The following is a 20535-nucleotide window of genomic DNA, read 5'->3' on the forward strand; positions in this document are numbered from 1 at the left end:
TCAAGCAGTATCAACATGTGCTCCTGCATGGATAATTGCATCACAATTTATACTGGTCGTCTTAAACACAAACGGCAAACAAGATTTTAATACAATAGGTGCAAGCGGCACGCTTTAAAACTTATACATCGAGTTTTTTTACCGAATTAATTTCGTTTCGAAACGGTAAACGCGGAACGAGGCCTTAATCGGAATCGGTCTTGGAGTTTCTCTTTCGCTTCGACGTTTTCACAAACGTTAGTATATGTGCAACAGCGCGCCGTCGCATGTGTCGTGCGTCAGTAGTGGTCAGTAGTCAGTAGTGGATTCGCTGCCGAGCCGAGTAGTTGTGGAGATTTTTTTTCTTCTTCTTCTCTCACGCAACCACTTTGATTTTCCTCGTTCCGCCCTGACACGCGGCAACTAAACTTTTCCGTCTCTCAAATTACGTTTCCGCTTTCAGTTGATCCAGCAATACATCCGACGCGGTGCCAGCATTCGTTTTGCCATTAACGCTGCAAGAGGTAATGTGTCCACTGCGCCTGGAGAGTCACGGAGTGCGGAATCTGGTGACAGATGTACTGCGTTACCTGTTTCTCTCGTCACTTTCTCTTTTTCCCTTCCTGTCCCGTCTCGCACGTGCTCGTCAATGACTGGAATTCCGTTTTCTCCTTCCCCTAACTCTTCTTGGACCGCGAACTCTCCAAGATGACAAGTCGTTATCTAATGTCATCGTTCCCCTCTCCCTGTTCGTTTCTTCGCACGCGAATTATGCAATTCCCAGGAGAGTGGACGTTCACGATTAATAAGATAATTTTCTGATTGCACACTGTCATGCCATCGTTGGTTTCCTTTTAAGTGTTATTTGTGCTCGGTATCACCTGTAGATTTATTTGAGTTGATATACATACACTTTGATTTCTCTCACTTAGTATACTTAATTGTAGATTATATATTATTGAAATATTTCTCATTTAGTATACTTAATTATAGATTATATAGTGATTTTTTTATAGATTATAGTGACTATTGAAGCATTTTTTATTTAATATATTTAATTATATATTGCTAAAGTATTTTTAGAACGTTATGACATACTCAACTTGTTTTTTATCTTGGCAATATGGTATGTATTATAGTACAAATGAGTTAATATTTTGACAGATTTACTGAAAACAATGCCGTGTCCTTTCCTGACTCGTCTCTCCGCGAATTACGTTCGCAACTACGGGTCATCTCTGATCACGAACTATCGGCAGCACTGCCCGGTAATGTCAAAACTGTTCAGCACGATGGCAGAGTCGGAGGAGTCCCAGCCGATTCCCGAGGCCATACCGAATCAGTGTCCATTCCTGTCCAGAGAGCGGGATGCCATCAAGAAGGCCAGCCCAGCGATGGAGGAGGACGTTATCAATCTGGGTGCTGTGGAACAGCAACAGCAGCAGCAGAAGGAGGACCCGACGGTGCAATTTCCCTACGAGGAATTTTTCCATAAGCAAATCGTGAAAAAGAAGAAAGATCACTCGTACCGGGTGTTCAAGAAGGTGAATCGCCTGGCCGAGGACTTCCCGGTGGCTATGGAATACTCGTGGGGTGAGAGAGCCATCACTGTGTGGTGTTCCAACGATTACCTGGGGATGTCGCGTCATCCAGCCGTGACCAACGCAGTCCGGGAGGCATTGGACAAGTTTGGTGCTGGTGCCGGGGGCACGAGGAACATTTCAGGGAACTCGATGGGCCACGAGAGGCTGGAAAGGCGGATGGCGCTGCTGCATCAGAAGGAGGCTGGGCTGCTTTTCACCTCTTGCTTCGTCGCCAACGATTCTACTCTGTTTACGCTGGCGCGAATTCTACCGGGCTGCCATGTGTTCTCTGATGCTGGGAATCACGCCTCCATGATACAGGGCATAAGGAACAGCGGTGTGCCGAAGCACATATTCCGGCATAACGACGTGGCGCATCTGGAGGAGCTGCTATCGAAGGTGGACAAAGGCGTGCCAAAGATTGTCGCGTTTGAAACGGTGCATTCGATGACCGGTGACATCTGCCCGCTGGAGGAGCTGTGCGACGTCGCGCACAAGTATGGCGCGATAACGTTCGTCGACGAGGTCCACGCGGTTGGCCTGTATGGCTTCTCCGGCGCTGGCATTGGCGAGAGGGATTGGGTGCTCCACAAGATGGACATTATATCCGGCACCTTGGGAAAGGCCTTTGGCAACGTCGGCGGCTACATCGTCGGCTCCGCGAAACTGATAGATATGATAAGAAGCTACGCGGCCGGCTTTATTTTTACCACCTCGCTGCCACCCACTGTGCTCTACGGGGCCTTGACATCCGTCGAGATTTTGGCATCGGACGAGGGTAGGTCGTTGAGGGCGAACCATCAGAAAAATGTGGCCTATATGAAATCTATTCTTACTGCCGCCGGTCTTCCGTTAGAACCGTCATCCTCTCACATCATTCCGATAAAGGTGTGACCTGCAATGGTTTTTAATTCATTAATTGGTCATCACAGTTAAACAATAATTAATAATATATAATAAAATAATGTATTCTTTTTTCCTTTTTAGATAGGAGATCCATTTGTGTGTAGCCAAATAGCGGATCATTTATTAAGGGACAAAGGGCACTACGTGCAGGCTATAAATTATCCTACCGTTCCGAAGGGCGAGGAGAAATTAAGATTAGCCCCAACACCGAAGCACACTCAGCTCATGATGGATAACTTCACGCGGGACATGCTCGACGTTTTTCATCAATTAAATATATCTAAGTTAGCTGCCAAACCAGACGACATACCACGTGCTATCCTGGTTCATTGACGAATGTATATATAATGATATACAAATAGCTCGTACAGCACAGACCTTCTAAAGACAAACAGGAGACGATCTTAGCCCTGCGTAAAACGTCGATTGAAAAAAAAATATTGACATTTTGTCAAAAAGCAAAATTCAGAAGAATTCAGAAGATATTCAAAAGATATTTAATTGATCATCTGAATACTTTTTGAATTCTTCGCATTCAAAGTATTGGCCACGATCCAATCCGAGATTTTTGCAAAGCAGAATTCACGATAAATCTCGTGAATGCGAAACACTATTTTTTAATAAGACATTTTATGCAGAGAGCACATCTTTGAATGTCCTAAGGCCGTACTCGAGGAAATCCATCAGATAAAGTGTGCTGTATAGAGATTATCGTACAAAACAAGACCTATCAGAGTGTATAGGTATTACATTTATTTATTTAGCCTATTTATCCATTGTATTCCAATAATATTTTGAATTATGAATATAATATAATCTATAAATTCTGCTACATTAAAGTTACTAATTATATCAGTGTTAACAATTAACAGAGGTTTAAATAAAGTTGGAAAGTATGAAACCTATAGATCTTATTCTCTAATATTATTACTTCAAAATTACATGATGAAGATAATTATTATTTAAAACAGGGCTATTCCAAACGTGTATATATTCAAAGAAATAGCTACAGTTATTATTATTGTTAAAAATTGTAACACTATATTGGAAAATTTTTTTTATTGTAATTATAGTAAAAAAACAACTTGGAAAAGACCTGACTATAGAATTAATTTGTATAATATAATTATAAATTCTCACATACTTATCGCAATCATATATTATAAAAAAAAACTTGAAAATATCTATATGAATATCTGTTGCATAATACAGACAGCATAATATTTATAAAAAATTTACAAGATGTTTATGATAATTATTTGAATATTTTATAAGTATTTTTGTGATTTTGTCCATACAGCAAAATATATCTGAGATATAATCCAATAACTTGGTGCTTTTACAATTTTAAATCAATTTTAAGATATTGTCAGATATTATATAGAATTCTGCAGGACATTATTATTTGATGTCACATATTGTCTGATTTGAAATATTTGCATGTAATATTAGGTTGATATTACAGTTAAACTTCTTATTTTATTCAAGTTTGGTTCATGTTTATTTAGATATATTTTGAGATATGTAACTAATAAGATAATAAGATAAACTTCAGACTATCTTAAATAAAAATTAAACATAAAAAACAAACATAACATTCAAGATAAAATTATCATAACTTTTTAGTATCTTGGAGAGGCACAATCAATGGTATAGCTTTGTCAGGAGACCACTCCTTGATCTATTAGTATCTTGGAGATATTTCAGATTTTTTAAGATATCTTGACAGTATTATGCAACAGCTAGATATTCATATAGATATTTTCAAGATATCTCTGGGCTATATTTTAATCATTATGTGGATAGATTTAACAGATTATAAAGATTCATCATAAATATATATCATAAAGATATATATTTATGAAATATGTATAAAATGTTATGAATATTTATTTTTATTTTTTTTTTTTACTTATTATTTTCATTAATTTTTACTTTTTTATTTATTATATTTACTCTATAGAATATTAAAGATTTTAATTTTTCTCCGTGTATATAAAATATGTAGAAAATATTTATACGTTAAAAAATAGTAATAATATTTATAATTATTTAGTGTACTGTCTCTGGGAATCTCATAGTAAATTCGATTGGACGCACTATTAGCGCGCATGCAGGGGTGCACAGGTATTAAAAGCCGTTGTATCCAAAACAACGTAAAGGTATAATGTAAATTTTTTAGGTTAGATTAGTTCACAGTGACTTAAATGTGCCCCTTTAATGTGTACGCTAACGCAGACCAATCGAATTCGCTATTTAAAATATAATTAAAATTTTAAATTACCTACGTATTGCACGATTACTCGCGCACGCGCGCGTCTCATCCGGATCCGCGCTGATTACGTCTGTCGTCTGCAACTGTCAACAGTGTCAACCTCTGCGGCTCTGCGGTCTGCCGCAGGTGCAAGATTCGCCGGAAAAGATGCAACAAAGTTTGCTCCTCTAACAACGTCGTCGGCACGCGCGTGAAAATGCTCATACGATAATTCGGGAACACGTGGCGCAGATCTAACACGATTCATCCGCGAAACGCTTTTATCTGGTATGTTTATTGGCGGTCGATCGCATAGGTTAGCAGGATGAAGAACCTCATTGGAGTCTTGAAGATACTCTTTCTAAATCACGCGCGCGGTTTGTCCTACACCGTGACGATCACGCTCCTTGCTGTGCTACTGTCTCCATCCGGCGCGATTCGCCTCTCATTACACCTTCATTAAGACAGAGAACATCTATGACGAAATGGAGAGAGCATACCCACCGAAAGATAATTCCTGCGTGATTTCTGTTAGTGGTAGACGGAGCTCCTCCCAGCTGCTCTACCCGGAGGAGCACTCCAGGGAGGACCCAGTGGCGATGGCACGTCGACTTGGTATCCTACCGGGCGGCCAGTGGAAGCCCCTCAATTGCCACCCTCTCTTCAACGTAGCCATCATTTTGCCCTATCGCAATCGACAGAGTCAGCTTGCCGTATTCATGAATTACATACACCCGTTCCTACAGGCGCAAAACCTGGACTACCGAATATTCGTTATCGAGCAGAGCCCGATGCGCGAGTTTAATCGCGCCAAGCTTTTCAACGTCGGTTACGCCGAGGCCACCAAGATCAACGATTTCCACTGTTTTATTTTTCAAGACATAGACCTGATACCACAGAATCCTGACAATATTTACGCGTGCACCAAGATGCCTAGGCATATGAGCTCTAGTGTAAATACCTTTCGATATAATCTGCCCTATACTGGCCTGTTTGGGGGTGCAATAGCATTGACGAGGAAACAATTCGAAAGAGTAAATGGATTTTCCAATGTTTTCTATGGTTGGGGTGGAGAGGATGATGACTTCTACAGTCGTTTGCAGTCTAGAGGTTTTCAGGTTTGGCATAAATTAGTACCAACATGATACTTATTTATTTAAGTTATTTAAGTTATTTAAATTGACTTTGTTCTACAGATCACACGCTTTGGGCCTGACATAGCACAGTATTATATGCTGACACATAAGAAGGAACCTCCCAGTACTATGAGATTTGCAAATTTGGAAAGCGGTGCTCGAAGATACGACACCGATGGACTTAGCAATCTGGAATACAGAGTATTAAATCATCAACTGCGACCATTATATTCTTGGATTTTAGCTGATGTGTAATTTACAAGTTTTTTATCTAATATTAGCACATATTTTTTTTAATTAATGCAGATCATGTAAGTTATTATAGCACATTATATATTTTCTAGTATTGATAATTTTTATCTTTCACAAAATATAAATTCAACGAATAAGTATAATTGTTTTGGCATGCTGTGATAGAGCATAAGTTAAATCTTGTAAGGATATCTTTTTAACGACTGAAATATTCCATTTCCATGTGTTAAGAATTTGAACAAAGCTTACAATAAATAGATTTCCTAGTATGTAAACCTAAAGTTTTTTTTTTTGATGGTAGAGATACATATGTAATAAATGTATAGTTACAGTATTGATAAGAGTTAAAGACTGTAATCATCACATATATATATCTTATTTTTAACTTAAATCGAGAAAGAGCAATGTCATTTATATACATAATACCAAATTATATTGTCTATATTATATTATTTAATTTTAATATTTTTGTGATATTTGCCATGTAAAAAATTGCAGTTATTTAATGGTACAAATTTACTTTAGATATAAACTATTGTTGTAATTTTTAATCAATGATTTACCTCATATTCAAAGAAATTCTGGTCCTTTTATGTCGTAATATAATATAGCACAGTGTGTTCTTTGTATTGACTTAGGATACTTTAGTATTACTTTAGATAATATTTTCTGTTATAAAAGTTTTGATGTAGTATTGCATAAATATTTAAATATGAATGAATCAGAAAGATCCTTCAATATTGCTCAGTCTAATGCTTAATACCAATTTATTACACATATCTGGTTTCTTATAAATCGTGAGTAAACAAAGTATAAATGTAAATTCCTGTGTACAATGGAGGATATTGTTAGATATTAGAATTAGGAATTAGAATTTTAGAATCATTTTTCTCATTGAACACTGCGGATAAATAATAAATTATGTTATATGTTATACGACACAGTTAGACCTTGCATCTTATTCATATTGAAGGTGCATTGTTTAATGTTCATTGCAGAAATTGATTTTAAAATTCTAATATCTTCCTACTTCCAATATCTATAATATTCCTCTATTGTGCGCAGGGTCTAATATTTTATGGTTATGTATTTTCTGAATATAACGAAAAATGTTTCTTATTGTTAATAACAGAACAATACTAGTAATTTAAGTATAGCTATAATGATGAATTCTTGTAAAACGACAAAACATATTTATTACTTAAAGAGAACATTATTATGGAAAATATTAAGATTTTAAAAACAGTAAAATCATACGCGCGCGTATCTCTTTGCATACAGTATTTAATAAATACTTAAAATAATACTTACAGAAATATGTTTAAAAAATGTACTCTAACGTTTTGTTGTGCTTACGATATGAAAGAAACAAATGTGTTTTAGCATTTCAGTATCCAAATTTGTGAATTTCAGAAATCATTTGTTGTATATTATAAGTATATCCCTATTTCTAAGTTATTCTTACAATCAAAATTTATGTAACAGTTCTATAGTATATATCCGATATTGTTATTAAAAAAAAATTTAATAAAAATAAATTTATATGTAAAAATTATAAAAATTACACAATATATTGTGATGTAATTTATATTTTTTAATGATTTTTTTTTTTTAAATATTAAAAATTTTTTTGTCGAAAAATATTTTGTATTTTTTATTGCCAATATTGTATTATTTGACAAGTCATTTTTGGAATGATAAATCATTCTTAGAAAAACAAGAATTTTAGGATATTTTCTCGTTAGGATAGTCAAATAAAACAATAAGTTTTGTGAAGTTTAATCTATTATAAAAAATTCACGTTCTCAATATGCAAGTAATAGCGCTGCATGCACATTTATTAATTTTTCTTAATCTATTGTTTAATACATGAACATCGCACGATGACTTTAGAAAAATAACAGTAAATTATAACAATGATGTTAGAGAAATGTATACAGCAATAAATATGCATTACTAATATGGTAAAAGTCCTAATAAAAAAAATAATGTGTATGTATATATATATTTTTTTTGTAAGATTAAACCTGAATATCTTTATGCCGTTTGATTAGTTTTATAACCGTAACTTACTAGATTTCGATGATATAATGTGATATAATAAATATAAAATGCGCCAATGTGTATAAAAATAAAATGTTGAATTATAAAAAAAAAATTTTCATTTAATGAAAATATGAAACCAATATAAAATATAAAGTAATGATATTTTCTTGAAGATGTAGTAATTCGCAGATAGTATTAAGAAAATACTACCAAATTTCTATATAAGATAATAATGCTCGTAGTGACATTTATTTTTAGTACAACTCTTTATGTAATTTATTAAGTCATCAAACATTTCATGTTTCAAATAAATTAACCTGTCGAATACATATACAAGTTAAAGAAAATTTTTGACATATTCATTTGCCACTATTTAATTATGTATAATTTATTCGTGGGCAAATATTATTGCATTGTACAATGATAAAATAATCATACTTATCTCGAAAGTGATTCCGTGCGAAAAATGTATTCTTGAAAAAGAAAATTCCAGATTTGTCTTCAGTTTGCAAGTAACATTGTTATACAAATAAAATTGTATGTGTACGTGTATTTTGACAGTACATTGTATTTTCGTGTATATATTACAGAAAATAAAGAAATTTGTATACGTGGAATATCATTGAAGCATACGAGAACGGGACTTGCACAAAAATGTATAAAATGCGTATTGCATGGCGTATGCAACAGTCCCCAAAAAATTGGCTATCACTGTGCAGTTACCAGTAAATTGCTATTATTCGAATGATAACAATACGAGCGTGTAATTATGTGTTTATGGAAAATGGAGTACAAGAACTTGTATGTATATATAAAATCTATCTTATAATCATATTCTACGTATTATGTGTCGGACAGTTCTTGGTATCGCGCGTACATCATCTTTTTCACGCAGTCCTTATAGGTGTCGCCTGGTAATGCGCTGTATGATGAAGTCTTTGCTCCTAAACCAGCTGTAGGGACGCGCCTCTCGGTTTCGATAATACTCGTTCTGCCCTGATTAGATTTTCCTAAACCCATTCCTTCGCTCCAGCCCATTTTTTGCAGTAATTTATTGCCGACGTTATCAGATCCAATACCGGCTCGCGTAGGCTCCTCGTAAGATACCGACATCTCTTCCACCCTAGTCTTTAAATATTTCTCTTTCAACTTGTTGGGCTGCGGTGGTTCAGGTTCACCATATTTAGCCCTCCTTTCCTTGGCACGATCCCTGTATTTATTATTTCTTTGCTGAGGATCATTGGGATCTAGACCGCGCACTTGATACCAATTTTCTAGGTTTTGTTTATGGAGATCAGACAACTGTTGATGACGAAGTAACGCTTCTTTGCTTGGGAACTGTCGTTTGCAGAGTAAACATGCCAGCTTACTCCAATCCGTGTGTTGTTTCTCTTCCTGTTGCACGTCTTCTATCTCTTCCTCAGTATCGCTACCGCCTCCATAAGCAGCTACCAATCCATTACCACTTTGATCCTCGTCCTCATGGTAAGGGTTCGCAATAGTTTTCTTTTCTAGAATAGCATATCCCGCATCCGCTGCGCCACTTCCGACACCCTGATTACCGTCCATACCGGCAAACTCGGAGCTCCAATTACTCTTAGCATTTTCCTTCTTTTGATTTAAAGTCTTTGCCCAACGTTCCATATCTTTTGCTATTTTCTTTGCTACTTTTACTTTGTCTTGTTTGCTGTCTTTTTTCTTATTTTCATCCTCTTTTGACGCCTCTTGAGCCGCATTAGCGGTCGACGAAGTTGTAGCTTGATTGCTGGTTGTGTTCGCGGAATCTGTACTGCTTGCTGTCGCCGTTATCGTACTTGTAGATCCCTGTGTCGTACTTGTAGTAGTCTGTAAAGAAATATAAAAATGTATTTTCTAATAATATCTTTAAATAGATTTATATGCTTTCATGTAAGATTTAATTTTAATTACCTTAGCTGGTTGATAAGAAAATGATTCAGCGTCCCAATAAAGAAACTGTTGCGTATGACTGTTATAATAATATTGCGAATTCGGATCATAATATAATCCCGTGCTAGGATCGTAATAGTAGCCAGATGATTCGTCATAATGATAAGTGCTAACGTCTGGTACAGCTAAAATAATAAATATAGAATAACTTTAAAGATTCAGATTATCTAAAAAATTAATTTACAAGTATATTGTATACATGAAAACTCACAATATATTTTCCCATCACTGGAGTGTGCAGGAACTCTTCCACTCGCTAACGCTGTACTCGACGGTGCTATAGGCGTTGGTCGTCCCTTCACATCATCGGTTTCATTTCCTAGTTTTCTGGATGCTTGCAATTGTTGTATAGCGGATTGCGCTACTGCCGCGGCCGCGTTTACTCGATCTGTCTGATTCAGAGACGGCAGTGTAATCGCCGAGCCTTGCATTATCTGATTCTGATAGTATTGCGTGTAATATTGAAGATAATGGGCCTTCTGTGCAGGCGTTTTGGCATACAAGTTGGCACTGTATTCAGCCAATTGAGCGACGTCGTCCAAAGTATACCTCTGTGGCTGAGTGTCGTTTGACTTCCATGCATTTGTATTGTTAATTTGATGAAGTTTACAGTATGTTATCTCCACTTTTCTACCGTCGACTACCAATCCTTGTTTTGTGAGCGCGGTATGCAAGTACATGGCGTCTACGACGTTACCCATTTCTAGATAACACACACCCCTAGATGTATTTGTAAGAGAATCGCGACCAATACGAATACTACGTATCGGCATCGACGACAAATTCTTCATCGCTTGCAGAACCGAGTCTTCGGTCGTTAATACGTCTAATCCCCGTAAAAGCACGGTGTTTGTAGGATGCGGGCTAATCTCGTCACTGCCTTCCCCGCCTTCCTCGCTTTCCGCTCGCGAGGCGGAACATTTAAAGCAAGTCTCACGCCGTTTGAAATTATGTGCTCCACACTGCAAATAGAATGAATGTAGTATATGATGAATTATTCATGTAAACCTAATATTCCGCGTGAAAGAGAAGACTCGTCATACAGACCTTGACACAGTGCCAATCCTGTGTGTTCTTCGCCGGTGGCTTATCCACATAGCACTCTTTCGGTATACTGTATTGCATCAGTGCGCGATATTGATCCTGCAGCATCAGCACTCCCTGAAACAGAGAATTTCAGTGTTATCCCGTCCAACGTCTTCCCAAGGCCTCTTTCCCGTAAACTTTCTTCTTGGCTGACGAAATTATAGTTTTTCTACTTCATAGCTTTCTGTCTCGAACAAACAGCGAACAAAGCCTCATGGGCTTATTAACATGGGCCATTCCATACCGAATTGCAGACAGACTTGTTCATGCGCGACTTTATGTAGATAAACGTAATTTAAATTTTCGTTAGAAAAAGTGCAAGGCAAGTATCGCGAGAATTGCTTGCGCACGTGTGAATTTTTACGTAAACAAAAAAAGTTTTTCGTGCATAATCTCCATATAAAGATTTTAAACGTCGCAAGTGATTGCATTAAAAATTAAGCGAAAAAAAAAAAAAGCAACGACATAAGTAATACAAGGAGAACAGCTAATTATACGGATAGCAAAAATCGTAGCTCGGAATAATTGTGCAAAAAAATCATAATCAAAATAATATATAAAACGACTGGAATGACCCTCTTCCGAGCTTCATTGTTAATCCGAACTTTTATGATAGATAAAAGCATATGACGCGGCAGAATCTCGGTCATTAATCGCAAACTAATTCGAATAGTATTGCGCGAATATTGCGAGTTAAGAAAAAGTCTGTAAAATATGTGGGGTTTTCCTAGATAAATAATTAGATACGGTAGATTGAAATAGTTTTTTATAGGTGCACAGCCGTGACCACGGGGAGGGCCAGAGGGCTGCGTTACCGTGCCTTGCCGCCACGGGGCAGTCGGTGGCACGCGTGCAACAACGCATCGGTTGGGTATCTGTGTGGACCGAACTTCTTTCTACCTGTTTCATCTCCATCCATCGTGCGGCCTCCTGAGTCGCGTTAAACTCGACGAATGCGAAACCTCGCGAAGCACCTATACAGAGCAAATACACACATATCCAGAGTTAATCCACGTTTTTGCCTGGGTTTCTCTACTCTGAGAGGGCAGGCAATCACAGCACCGACCATTGACAGACTGAGATTCAAACGAAGTGTCTCTTCGCTTCGTCGCTTGCTTTCATTTTCCATTTACCTAAATTTCAGTAGAACGAATTCCGTGCGAGAGACCGCAGTTTACCGATACACGTAAACAGGATATTATGTAATTTAAAATTTACGGATTTTTTTCTCGAACGCCGAGCCTAGTCACGTCAAAAAATTTCTTAGCCATCTTTTTTACCTTTCTATCACGCAAACGGACGAAGACTTTTGCAAATAATTAAGATGCCGGCAACAAAAAACGATCTCGAACGTATATTAATCGTGTACCGCATTTATATATATTTTTTATGATTTGCAGTGTAGCAATTCACTTTTATAGATTAATAAGACATTATTTTAATAATTTATAATATTTTATTTTATTTTTATTTGAAATATGAAGCTTAAAAAGTAAAGCGGTTTAGGAAAATGTAAGCCTAAATATCCTTTAAAAAATTAATTAGCAGAAGTTTTCAATATATCTTCCAACATTTATTTTTCAAGTTTGTTTAAAACTTCATATTACAAGAGGAACAAAAAATAAATATATTGTTATTAAAATAATGTCTTCATACGTAACAAGAATATCCTAACTGAATGTTATATGTCCCTATAAATATATTATAAATTATATTATTCTTCTATAAAAATATATTTTCTGTAATTAATTTTTTATGTAGATAATTAAAAAATTTTAATAAAACTTTTAGAGAACCGTTTCATGATCAAGTAGCCTAAGTCTCTTTAAAAGTTCTCCCATTTCGCAATACTTACCTTTAACAAGAATATATAATCAATTAATAATTAATAGTCAAACCAATATTTTAGAAAATATATATGTACAATTGGTATCAAGAGATACGATAAAAATTCCTGACTCTCTAAATAAATAGCAATTTGTAAAAAATTCTTAAAGACCCTCATGTACGATACGATTTTTTTCCGTTTTTCCGTTTCCGCAATTTCATAATCGCTAAAGGTTGCATAAGCCTAACGATATGCAGCAAACGTTACAAGTAACAATTTAGGTATGATATGCATAATTATATCGCAAGGATGTCGCAAGGTTTTTAACATAGCGCAATAGTTACCTGTATCTTTTTTGCGAATCAGCCTGATGTCCTTAGGCATGAGACCACAGTTGAGGATGTCTTGCCGCACCTGTGATACACACATCATGATAATAACAGTGATGCCATGTGCTCGATAACGCTCACGAGTGGCCGCTATTATGTCAGGCCACAAAGTTGACAACCTACGTCATTTTCAGTAATATGCTGAGCGAGCCCACGTATCATTATGGTGTTGTTGGGCGATTGCGATTTGTAGTGGATTCCTTCCATGGACGAACCATAGGCGCGGCCATGGTCGTGCTCAAAGTCCAAACTCTCTCGACTATGATCGTCGTCGCGATCGCGATCCCGATCCTCCCGTTTTCCCCTCCGATCCCTATCCCTGTCCCGATCCCTATCGCGTCTGGAACGGTCCCGATCTCTGTCTCGGTCTCTATCCCGATCCCTATCCCTCTCTACAGAGTCTCTATCTCTCTGTCTCCCATAACGATCCTCGCGATCCCTATAGTTACGGTCACGATCGTCCCTGCTACGATCCCTCCTATCCCTCGAGCGATCTCTTTCGCGGTCTCGATCTCTTCCACGGTGATTTCTGTAATCCGGACTACGATGATCCCTATCCCGATGATCAACATCGCGATGTTCGGAATACTCCGGTGATCTGTTGTTTCCGTAATCACTGCGATAGTCATAGTCGGAATTGTGACTTCTTCTTTCTGGTCCATAGCCAGGCTCCCATGGGTCAATGTTATTGCTATACATGTTGCTTGTACATTTATTCAACCTCTGAAAAAAGAAACATAACAAAGCAATCATGATTTCTTTCTAGCTTTTAAAAAATTAAAATTGAAAAAGTTCTAGTTCTATGTGCATGTGCAAACCATACAGAATATATTTCAGAAAATGATATAAAATATAATAACTAATAATTTTATATCTAGTTAACACTCAAGACAAGAATACTATTTTTTGTGTATGTATAAATATATATTGCAGTATGGTTAAACGTAACTATAAAAAATAATGTAAATTGTATATTTATAGTATGTATGTATGTATAATTTTTTTGTATTATTAATATATGAATTATATTTAGTATCTATATTCATATAAAAATTAAACTTTAATCATATATTTTTCGAACAATTTAGAAAATATACAAATTTTACAAGCAATATTTGAAAATGGGAAAATAAAATAGCAGTGATAAAAACAATGAAAATGTTACTGTATTGTCATATACATAAATTCAAATAAAGAACTATGCAATATTGTTCCAATTTCTAATCTTAACCACATTCAATACATTATTAACACCAAATTCGATTGGATTGCACTTGTGCACATTAAAGCTGTACACTAAGAATGAAATTCATAGACCGATCTTATTCAAAATCTATCTTAAGATGTCAATACTGTTTTTTCATTGATCAAGTAAAGTCTTAAGTCTGCTTGTGGCTAGAGTGAAGATGATTCTTGAACTTAAGATCAATCTATGAATTCTGTCCTAAATCTAAATGTAAAAACAAAATTGCAAGTATCTTAAATAATAAAATACATATTTCAAGCAATACAATAAAGTATATTAAGGGAATTTCGCAGTTTAAATCATTTGTATATTTATATTAAATACATATCTTTATATTTTTTAAAATTTGTTTTAAAATTTTGACTACTTAAAGATAAAAGAAAAAAAAAAGAGTAGAAATCGATTCAATGCAGTTTTTTGCTTGCACTGTGACGGTAACTCAAGGCGAATATTCTAGAACGTGCAGCGACGGGCTGACAAAGTGCGTTATTAATCGAGCGTCCAAAATGCGACGTGATTGTAGCGTTTCGAACAAAAACCGCGGACTCGAATTGGACGTCCCGATGAAGCCACGACGCGGAATCCCAATCATGAGTGTGCGAACGTCCCGTAACGTTGATGAATAAACCTTACTCACTTGTATCCGCTGCAACGATCCCTCGTCTGCACGCGATAAACCGAATTCGGAGTCGAATAGTACCAACGCTTCGACACTCGCTGCTCGCTGCTTCACGATAAACGGAAAATTAACGTAATGCGCACACAATGGCGTTGCCGAGCCCTCCTAAGCACTCCGTTCGATCCACAAAATATGGCGATTCCGCGAAGACGAGCCGTCATTACGTGTAACAAACCTCGAGCTTCGATCATGAAAATTGTAGAGTCACGAACGAGTATCTAAAAACCCGTTCTAGCAATAAGTAATTTCTCCGGACGTTTATTGGTTCCTTCGCAATAGCCAATCATCTTTCGCCTACGTTTCTACCATCTCGGGAAGAACGAGCAGGGATTGGTTGTCGTGCATATCGACAAAATTACTTAAAACAAATGGCGTTTTCGACTGGTTAATTCCTTCTGGGCTAATTCCTTAGATCATATATACATACATGTATATATGTTCTAAGGGTAATTTTGCGTTATTCAAAACATCTGTAGCCTTCTTTGGCCTGTTCTTTTTAGCTGCACTATTACACTGGTGCAATAAGTTAAAGTAAGACAAGTATATTTTTTCTCATTCTAACTTATTGCATCAGTGCAACAGTGCAGCTAGAAAGAACAGACCACTTGTTCATTTTGTCTGTTCTGGGTCTATTCGGAGCAAACCCAAGCATACCAACGCATTCTAATAGGTTAATTTCGATAACGCCAACCTATTAGAGTGCGTTGGTCTGCTTGGGTTTGTTCCGAGTAGATTCAGAACAAACAAAACGAACGATATACTTGTGTACACCTTCAAAGTGTAATATAACGCCATCTAATAGCATACCGCGGCACATCGATCGGCGATCCTTTGCTACGTTTTCTCTTCCATCGTGTCGTGACGGCCCGTCGTCTGTCGCCCGTGACTGTTCCGTCAGCTCGATAAATAGGAAAAATGGCTACTCGGCTGTTAAAGATTAGCAACGCGCTGCGCACATATTCTAATAAAACTAGTCTTGTAAAGGTAAAACCGATTACTTTTCAATATGCAGTCATTGTATTGTAATAATAATTTTAGCCTCACACTCGATCTGTTTGTAATTACGTTAAAATTAGTCTTGAGATGTGTCCCCTTGAGTCTCCTTACGTAATAAGAAAAAAAAAATTTTAGGGCATGTAATATACAAAAACTATGCGACTATCTGAATGAGTAGTTTATGTTATTTTATTACGAGATTTAATAAAGGGACAAGTTTGACATGCACACATTCAGGTACATATCTAACCTTGCTTTGTCAAGTATTGGTCTCGCATGTTGACAATCATTTCTTGTGACAAGTATGGTTTAATAAGTTTTTTAGGAAGAATATTTAATAGTACTTGATAAGTTACCTTGTCATTAGTCTTAATGTAAATCTTAATATAATATATCTTGTTAGAAATCTTGATGTAAAAAAATTTATTTAAATTTAGGATTCATATATCTTATATTACTGTGTAAAATGTTTAATAAATTGTAAATGAGATATTTTAGATCTATAATATTAACTAAAAGTTATAAAAATAAACTATAAATTTCTTAGATTTATTAATTTTGTTAAGTCAATGACATAACATTGTGATTGTGAATATCCAAATTTTAACTTTGAAATCTGCTGCAAAAAAATGTTTAATAATGGTTTATATGAAAATTATTTTTTGTTGTACATTTAGATAAATAATTTAAAGGGATAAATTTAAATGAATTTTTATATAATAAGAATATTACAGTTTTATTAATATATGCAAACAATTTATTTCATTCATAATGTTATTTTCTTATCACATTTGCAAATAAATATTAAAATAATTTTACATTAAGAGTAAACATTAGGTAACTTAAACTAATAAAAATATTATGTTTATCAAATTTTATAGAGATGTTTAAATGTAATAGAATAATGGAACAATCTAAAAATTTTAATTTTTTGTAATATTTTTTCCGGTTCTGAAATGTAATATATATCCTTAATGTAAGAATAAATGTATTTAGATTTAATAAAAATATAATGTATTTAAATTTAAAACATTTAAATTTATTATTTAATAAAAGCTATGTAATTTTGTTATAGTAAACTGAATATTTTTAATGGGCTGTATATGTTATGTTGGATTTTTTAAAACTTTTATAGACATCAAAACAATGGCGGTCAACTGCTGCTTCCTTGAGAGAAGCACTTATCAATCAACCAGCTACACGAGTTACAACTTTGGACAGTGGAATGCGAGTTGCCAGCGAAGATAGTGGAGCTGCAACAGCCACTGTTGGTCTTTGGATAGATTCTGGCAGTCGATATGAGACGGATGAAAACAATGGTGTTGCTCATTTCATGGAGCACATGGCTTTTAAGGTAAACCAAACAGCAACACCAATAAAAAATGATTTTTTGTGATTTTTCATATAGTTTTTAAAGTTATGTGTAATGATTTGTTTGTGATATATCTGATCAAACCAGAATTAAATTTTGAGTGATAAAATTGTAATACATAACAAATAATTTTTATGTTTAGCTTTTTTAATAAATTATTTGATGTATTATTTTTTTACTGATATTAGAATCTTTTGTTTACAGGGAACTGCTAAACGATCTCAAACTGATTTGGAATTGGAAATAGAGAATATGGGGGCACATTTAAACGCTTATACAAGTCGAGAGCAAACAGTGTTTTATGCGAAATGCTTGTCACAGGATGTACCAAAAGCTATTGAGATTCTCAGTGATATTATACAAAATTCTAAGCTAGGTGAAAGTGAAATTGAAAGGGAGCGTGGTGTTATCTTGCGTGAAATGCAGGAGGTTGAAACAAATTTACAAGAAGTTGTATTTGATCATTTGCATGCCGCTGCATATCAAGGTACATCCTTAGGACGAACGATATTGGGGCCTACTGAAAATATCAAAAGTATTTCTCGTGACGATCTTGTTAAGTATGTAAAAACTCATTATGGGCCACCTAGGTAAGATTCTTGATTATTGGTTTATATAGTTAAAATGTACTATTGGTGATTGAAAAAAATTCAAATATCGATTTCTTTAGATTTGTATTAGCTGGTGCTGGCGGTGTGGATCATAATCAATTAATCAATCTTGCCGAGAAACATTTTGGCAAAATGGCAGGACCAGAGTATGATAATATTCCGGACTACATTAAATCTTGTCGCTATACCGGTTCTGAAATAAGAGTACGTGATGATACGATTCCTCTCGCTCATATTGCGATTGCTGTGGAAGGTATAGAAATTAATATTTATTTTAAGTAAATTATAATTGTAACAATTGATTATGGAATGATTAATGAATATATTGACTATAGGTGCTGGATGGGCTGAGGCGGACAACATTCCTCTTATGGTCGCCAATACGCTTATAGGAGCGTGGGATCGTAGTCAAGGAGGAGGCGTAAATAATGCAAGCAGTTTAGCTAAAGCTTGTGCAGAACAAGGCTTGTGCCACAGTTACCAGAGTTTTAATACATGTTACAAGGTATATAAGACATTGATGTAACAATATATGTTTTGAATGTATATGTCGAATCAGTGAATAAATTTATTTTTTAAACTTACAGGACACAGGACTTTGGGGTATATATTTCGTTTGTGATCCTATGCAATGTGACGACATGACTTCACATATTCAACATGAATGGATGAAACTGTGCACGTCGGTTACTGAGAAAGATGTAGCACGTGCAAAGAACATTCTTAAAACAAACATGTTCTTACAGTTGGATGGTACTACTGCTGTTTGTGAAGATATTGGTCGTCAAATGTTATGTTACAATCGTCGTATTCCACTTCACGAGCTTGAGATGAGGATAGATGTACGTAGTTTCTATTAGAATTTTTATTAAATGGATGAAAATATTGTCATATAAGAAAGTCTATATTATGAGGATTTTTTTATTTTTATCTATATGCATATATAAGATCTATCAAAGTACAAAATCCAATATAAAAAGAGTAAATCTATGACAAGATTTGTTATAACAAAATTTTATTTTATATTTTTTAAAGAAAATGTGTATCTTAACGTGTAAAATTATATATAATTTCTTTTTCAGAGTGTAACTGCTAAAACCATTCAAGATGTTGGTATGAAATATATTTTCGATCACTGTCCAGTAATTGCAGCAGTTGGTCCTGTTGAAAATCTACCAGACTACAATAATATTCGTGGAGCTATGTATTGGCTCAGGGTGTAATTATCTGCAAGCTGCGAATCCTTAATAAATTTTAGCATATTAATTAGAAATAAAATAAAACTGCGATACACATATGTCTGTTTCTGATAAAATATTCGTGCCGTAAATTTATTAATACTAATAAATTTCTAATACTAATATAAAAATTGCATCTTTTACCATATGAGATTGTAGTTTTATTTTTGTTTTGCATTAACCAAGCAAATGTTCATCGATGTATATTGTTTGGTAAAAATAAACATAGTCGAAAAAATATTTTTTTAAGTTCTCTACACGCACGCACGCACACATGCACACACTTTGGTTCAGTTTCATGCTACACCCGTAAATTTTACAATTATATGCATTCATATTTTAAATCTGTTTTATGCAAATGTGCATAATCGTGTTCTATAAATGTGCAATACCACATATACATGATATAAATTCAAATAATTGATTTGATAAAAATCACTCGCCGATTGCTGTCGCTGCTCCTGCTGCTGATGCTGCTGCTGCTACTGCTACTATATTTAATACCGAATCAGTCCGTGGATGCCGCTTTCTGCTGACATCCTGCTATTCTCGAACCGCACATTAATAATGATCGCCCGATACTTTATTCGGCGCTCCCAATATTACGGATAATATATATTACACACGAGTAAAACGTAAACCGCGCGCGAGAATTTTACTTCGCGCGACCGTTACATTTGAAAAAATACGTGAAAAGGACGGCTCGTCTGATTGGCGGCGAAAATCAACACGAAAGTGGCGTGACATCACGTAACTTCGTGGAAACGCAGGCCGAGGAAAACCGTTTGAATGAAAATTACGCGCCGAGATACAACGTACAGAGACAAATTCGTTTCAAGAATTTCGTATGCTCGCACGACGATCGACTAGTAGCACTTCACTTAATTGGCACTCGCGATATTCTACTGAACATATCGAGCAAACATTTTGCTCGAACACTTCACTCGAAACCGAAGGCACGATGTC

The 20535-nt window shown here is 35.4% G+C and overlaps 4 protein-coding genes across 4 annotated transcripts; 3 read left to right on the plus strand and 1 right to left on the minus strand.

The window, feature by feature from the left end:
* Positions 1–275: 275 nt before the first annotated feature.
* On the plus strand, positions 276–3375 carry LOC105828733 (5-aminolevulinate synthase, erythroid-specific, mitochondrial). Its single transcript, XM_036284377.1, has 3 exons — positions 276–503; positions 1144–2450; positions 2550–3375. Exons 2-3 carry the CDS (start codon positions 1158–1160, stop codon positions 2799–2801), a joined length of 1545 nt encoding a protein of 514 aa, XP_036140270.1. The 5' UTR covers positions 276–503; positions 1144–1157; the 3' UTR covers positions 2802–3375.
* Positions 3376–4479: 1104 nt separating this feature from the next.
* On the plus strand, positions 4480–8096 carry LOC105828743 (beta-1,4-N-acetylgalactosaminyltransferase bre-4). Its single transcript, XM_012667228.3, is given in 3 exon segments — positions 4480–5128; positions 5130–5840; positions 5919–8096. Coding segments are annotated over 3 exon segments (987 nt in total). The 5' UTR covers positions 4480–5047; the 3' UTR covers positions 6114–8096.
* LOC105828740 (RNA-binding protein 5) lies at positions 7922–15524 on the minus strand. The gene is made up of 8 exons (XM_012667223.3): positions 15311–15524; positions 13551–14150; positions 13383–13452; positions 12111–12184; positions 11172–11285; positions 10336–11086; positions 10086–10249; positions 7922–10001 (listed from the first exon to the last, which is right to left on the minus strand). Exons 2-8 carry the CDS (start codon positions 14124–14126, stop codon positions 9000–9002), a joined length of 2751 nt encoding a protein of 916 aa, XP_012522677.3. The 5' UTR covers positions 14127–14150; positions 15311–15524; the 3' UTR covers positions 7922–8999.
* Positions 15525–16179: 655 nt separating this feature from the next.
* On the plus strand, positions 16180–19807 carry LOC105828739 (mitochondrial-processing peptidase subunit beta). Its single transcript, XM_012667222.3, has 7 exons — positions 16180–16336; positions 17484–17702; positions 17925–18310; positions 18391–18584; positions 18667–18836; positions 18919–19173; positions 19414–19807. The coding sequence occupies exons 1-7, from the start codon at positions 16268–16270 to the stop codon at positions 19552–19554; spliced, it is 1434 nt and encodes a 477-aa protein (XP_012522676.2). The 5' UTR covers positions 16180–16267; the 3' UTR covers positions 19555–19807.
* The last annotated feature ends 728 nt before the right edge of the window (positions 19808–20535 follow it).

Source organism: Monomorium pharaonis, chromosome 3 (genome assembly GCF_013373865.1).
Source record: "Monomorium pharaonis isolate MP-MQ-018 chromosome 3, ASM1337386v2, whole genome shotgun sequence".
NCBI lineage: Eukaryota > Metazoa > Arthropoda > Insecta > Hymenoptera > Formicidae > Monomorium > Monomorium pharaonis.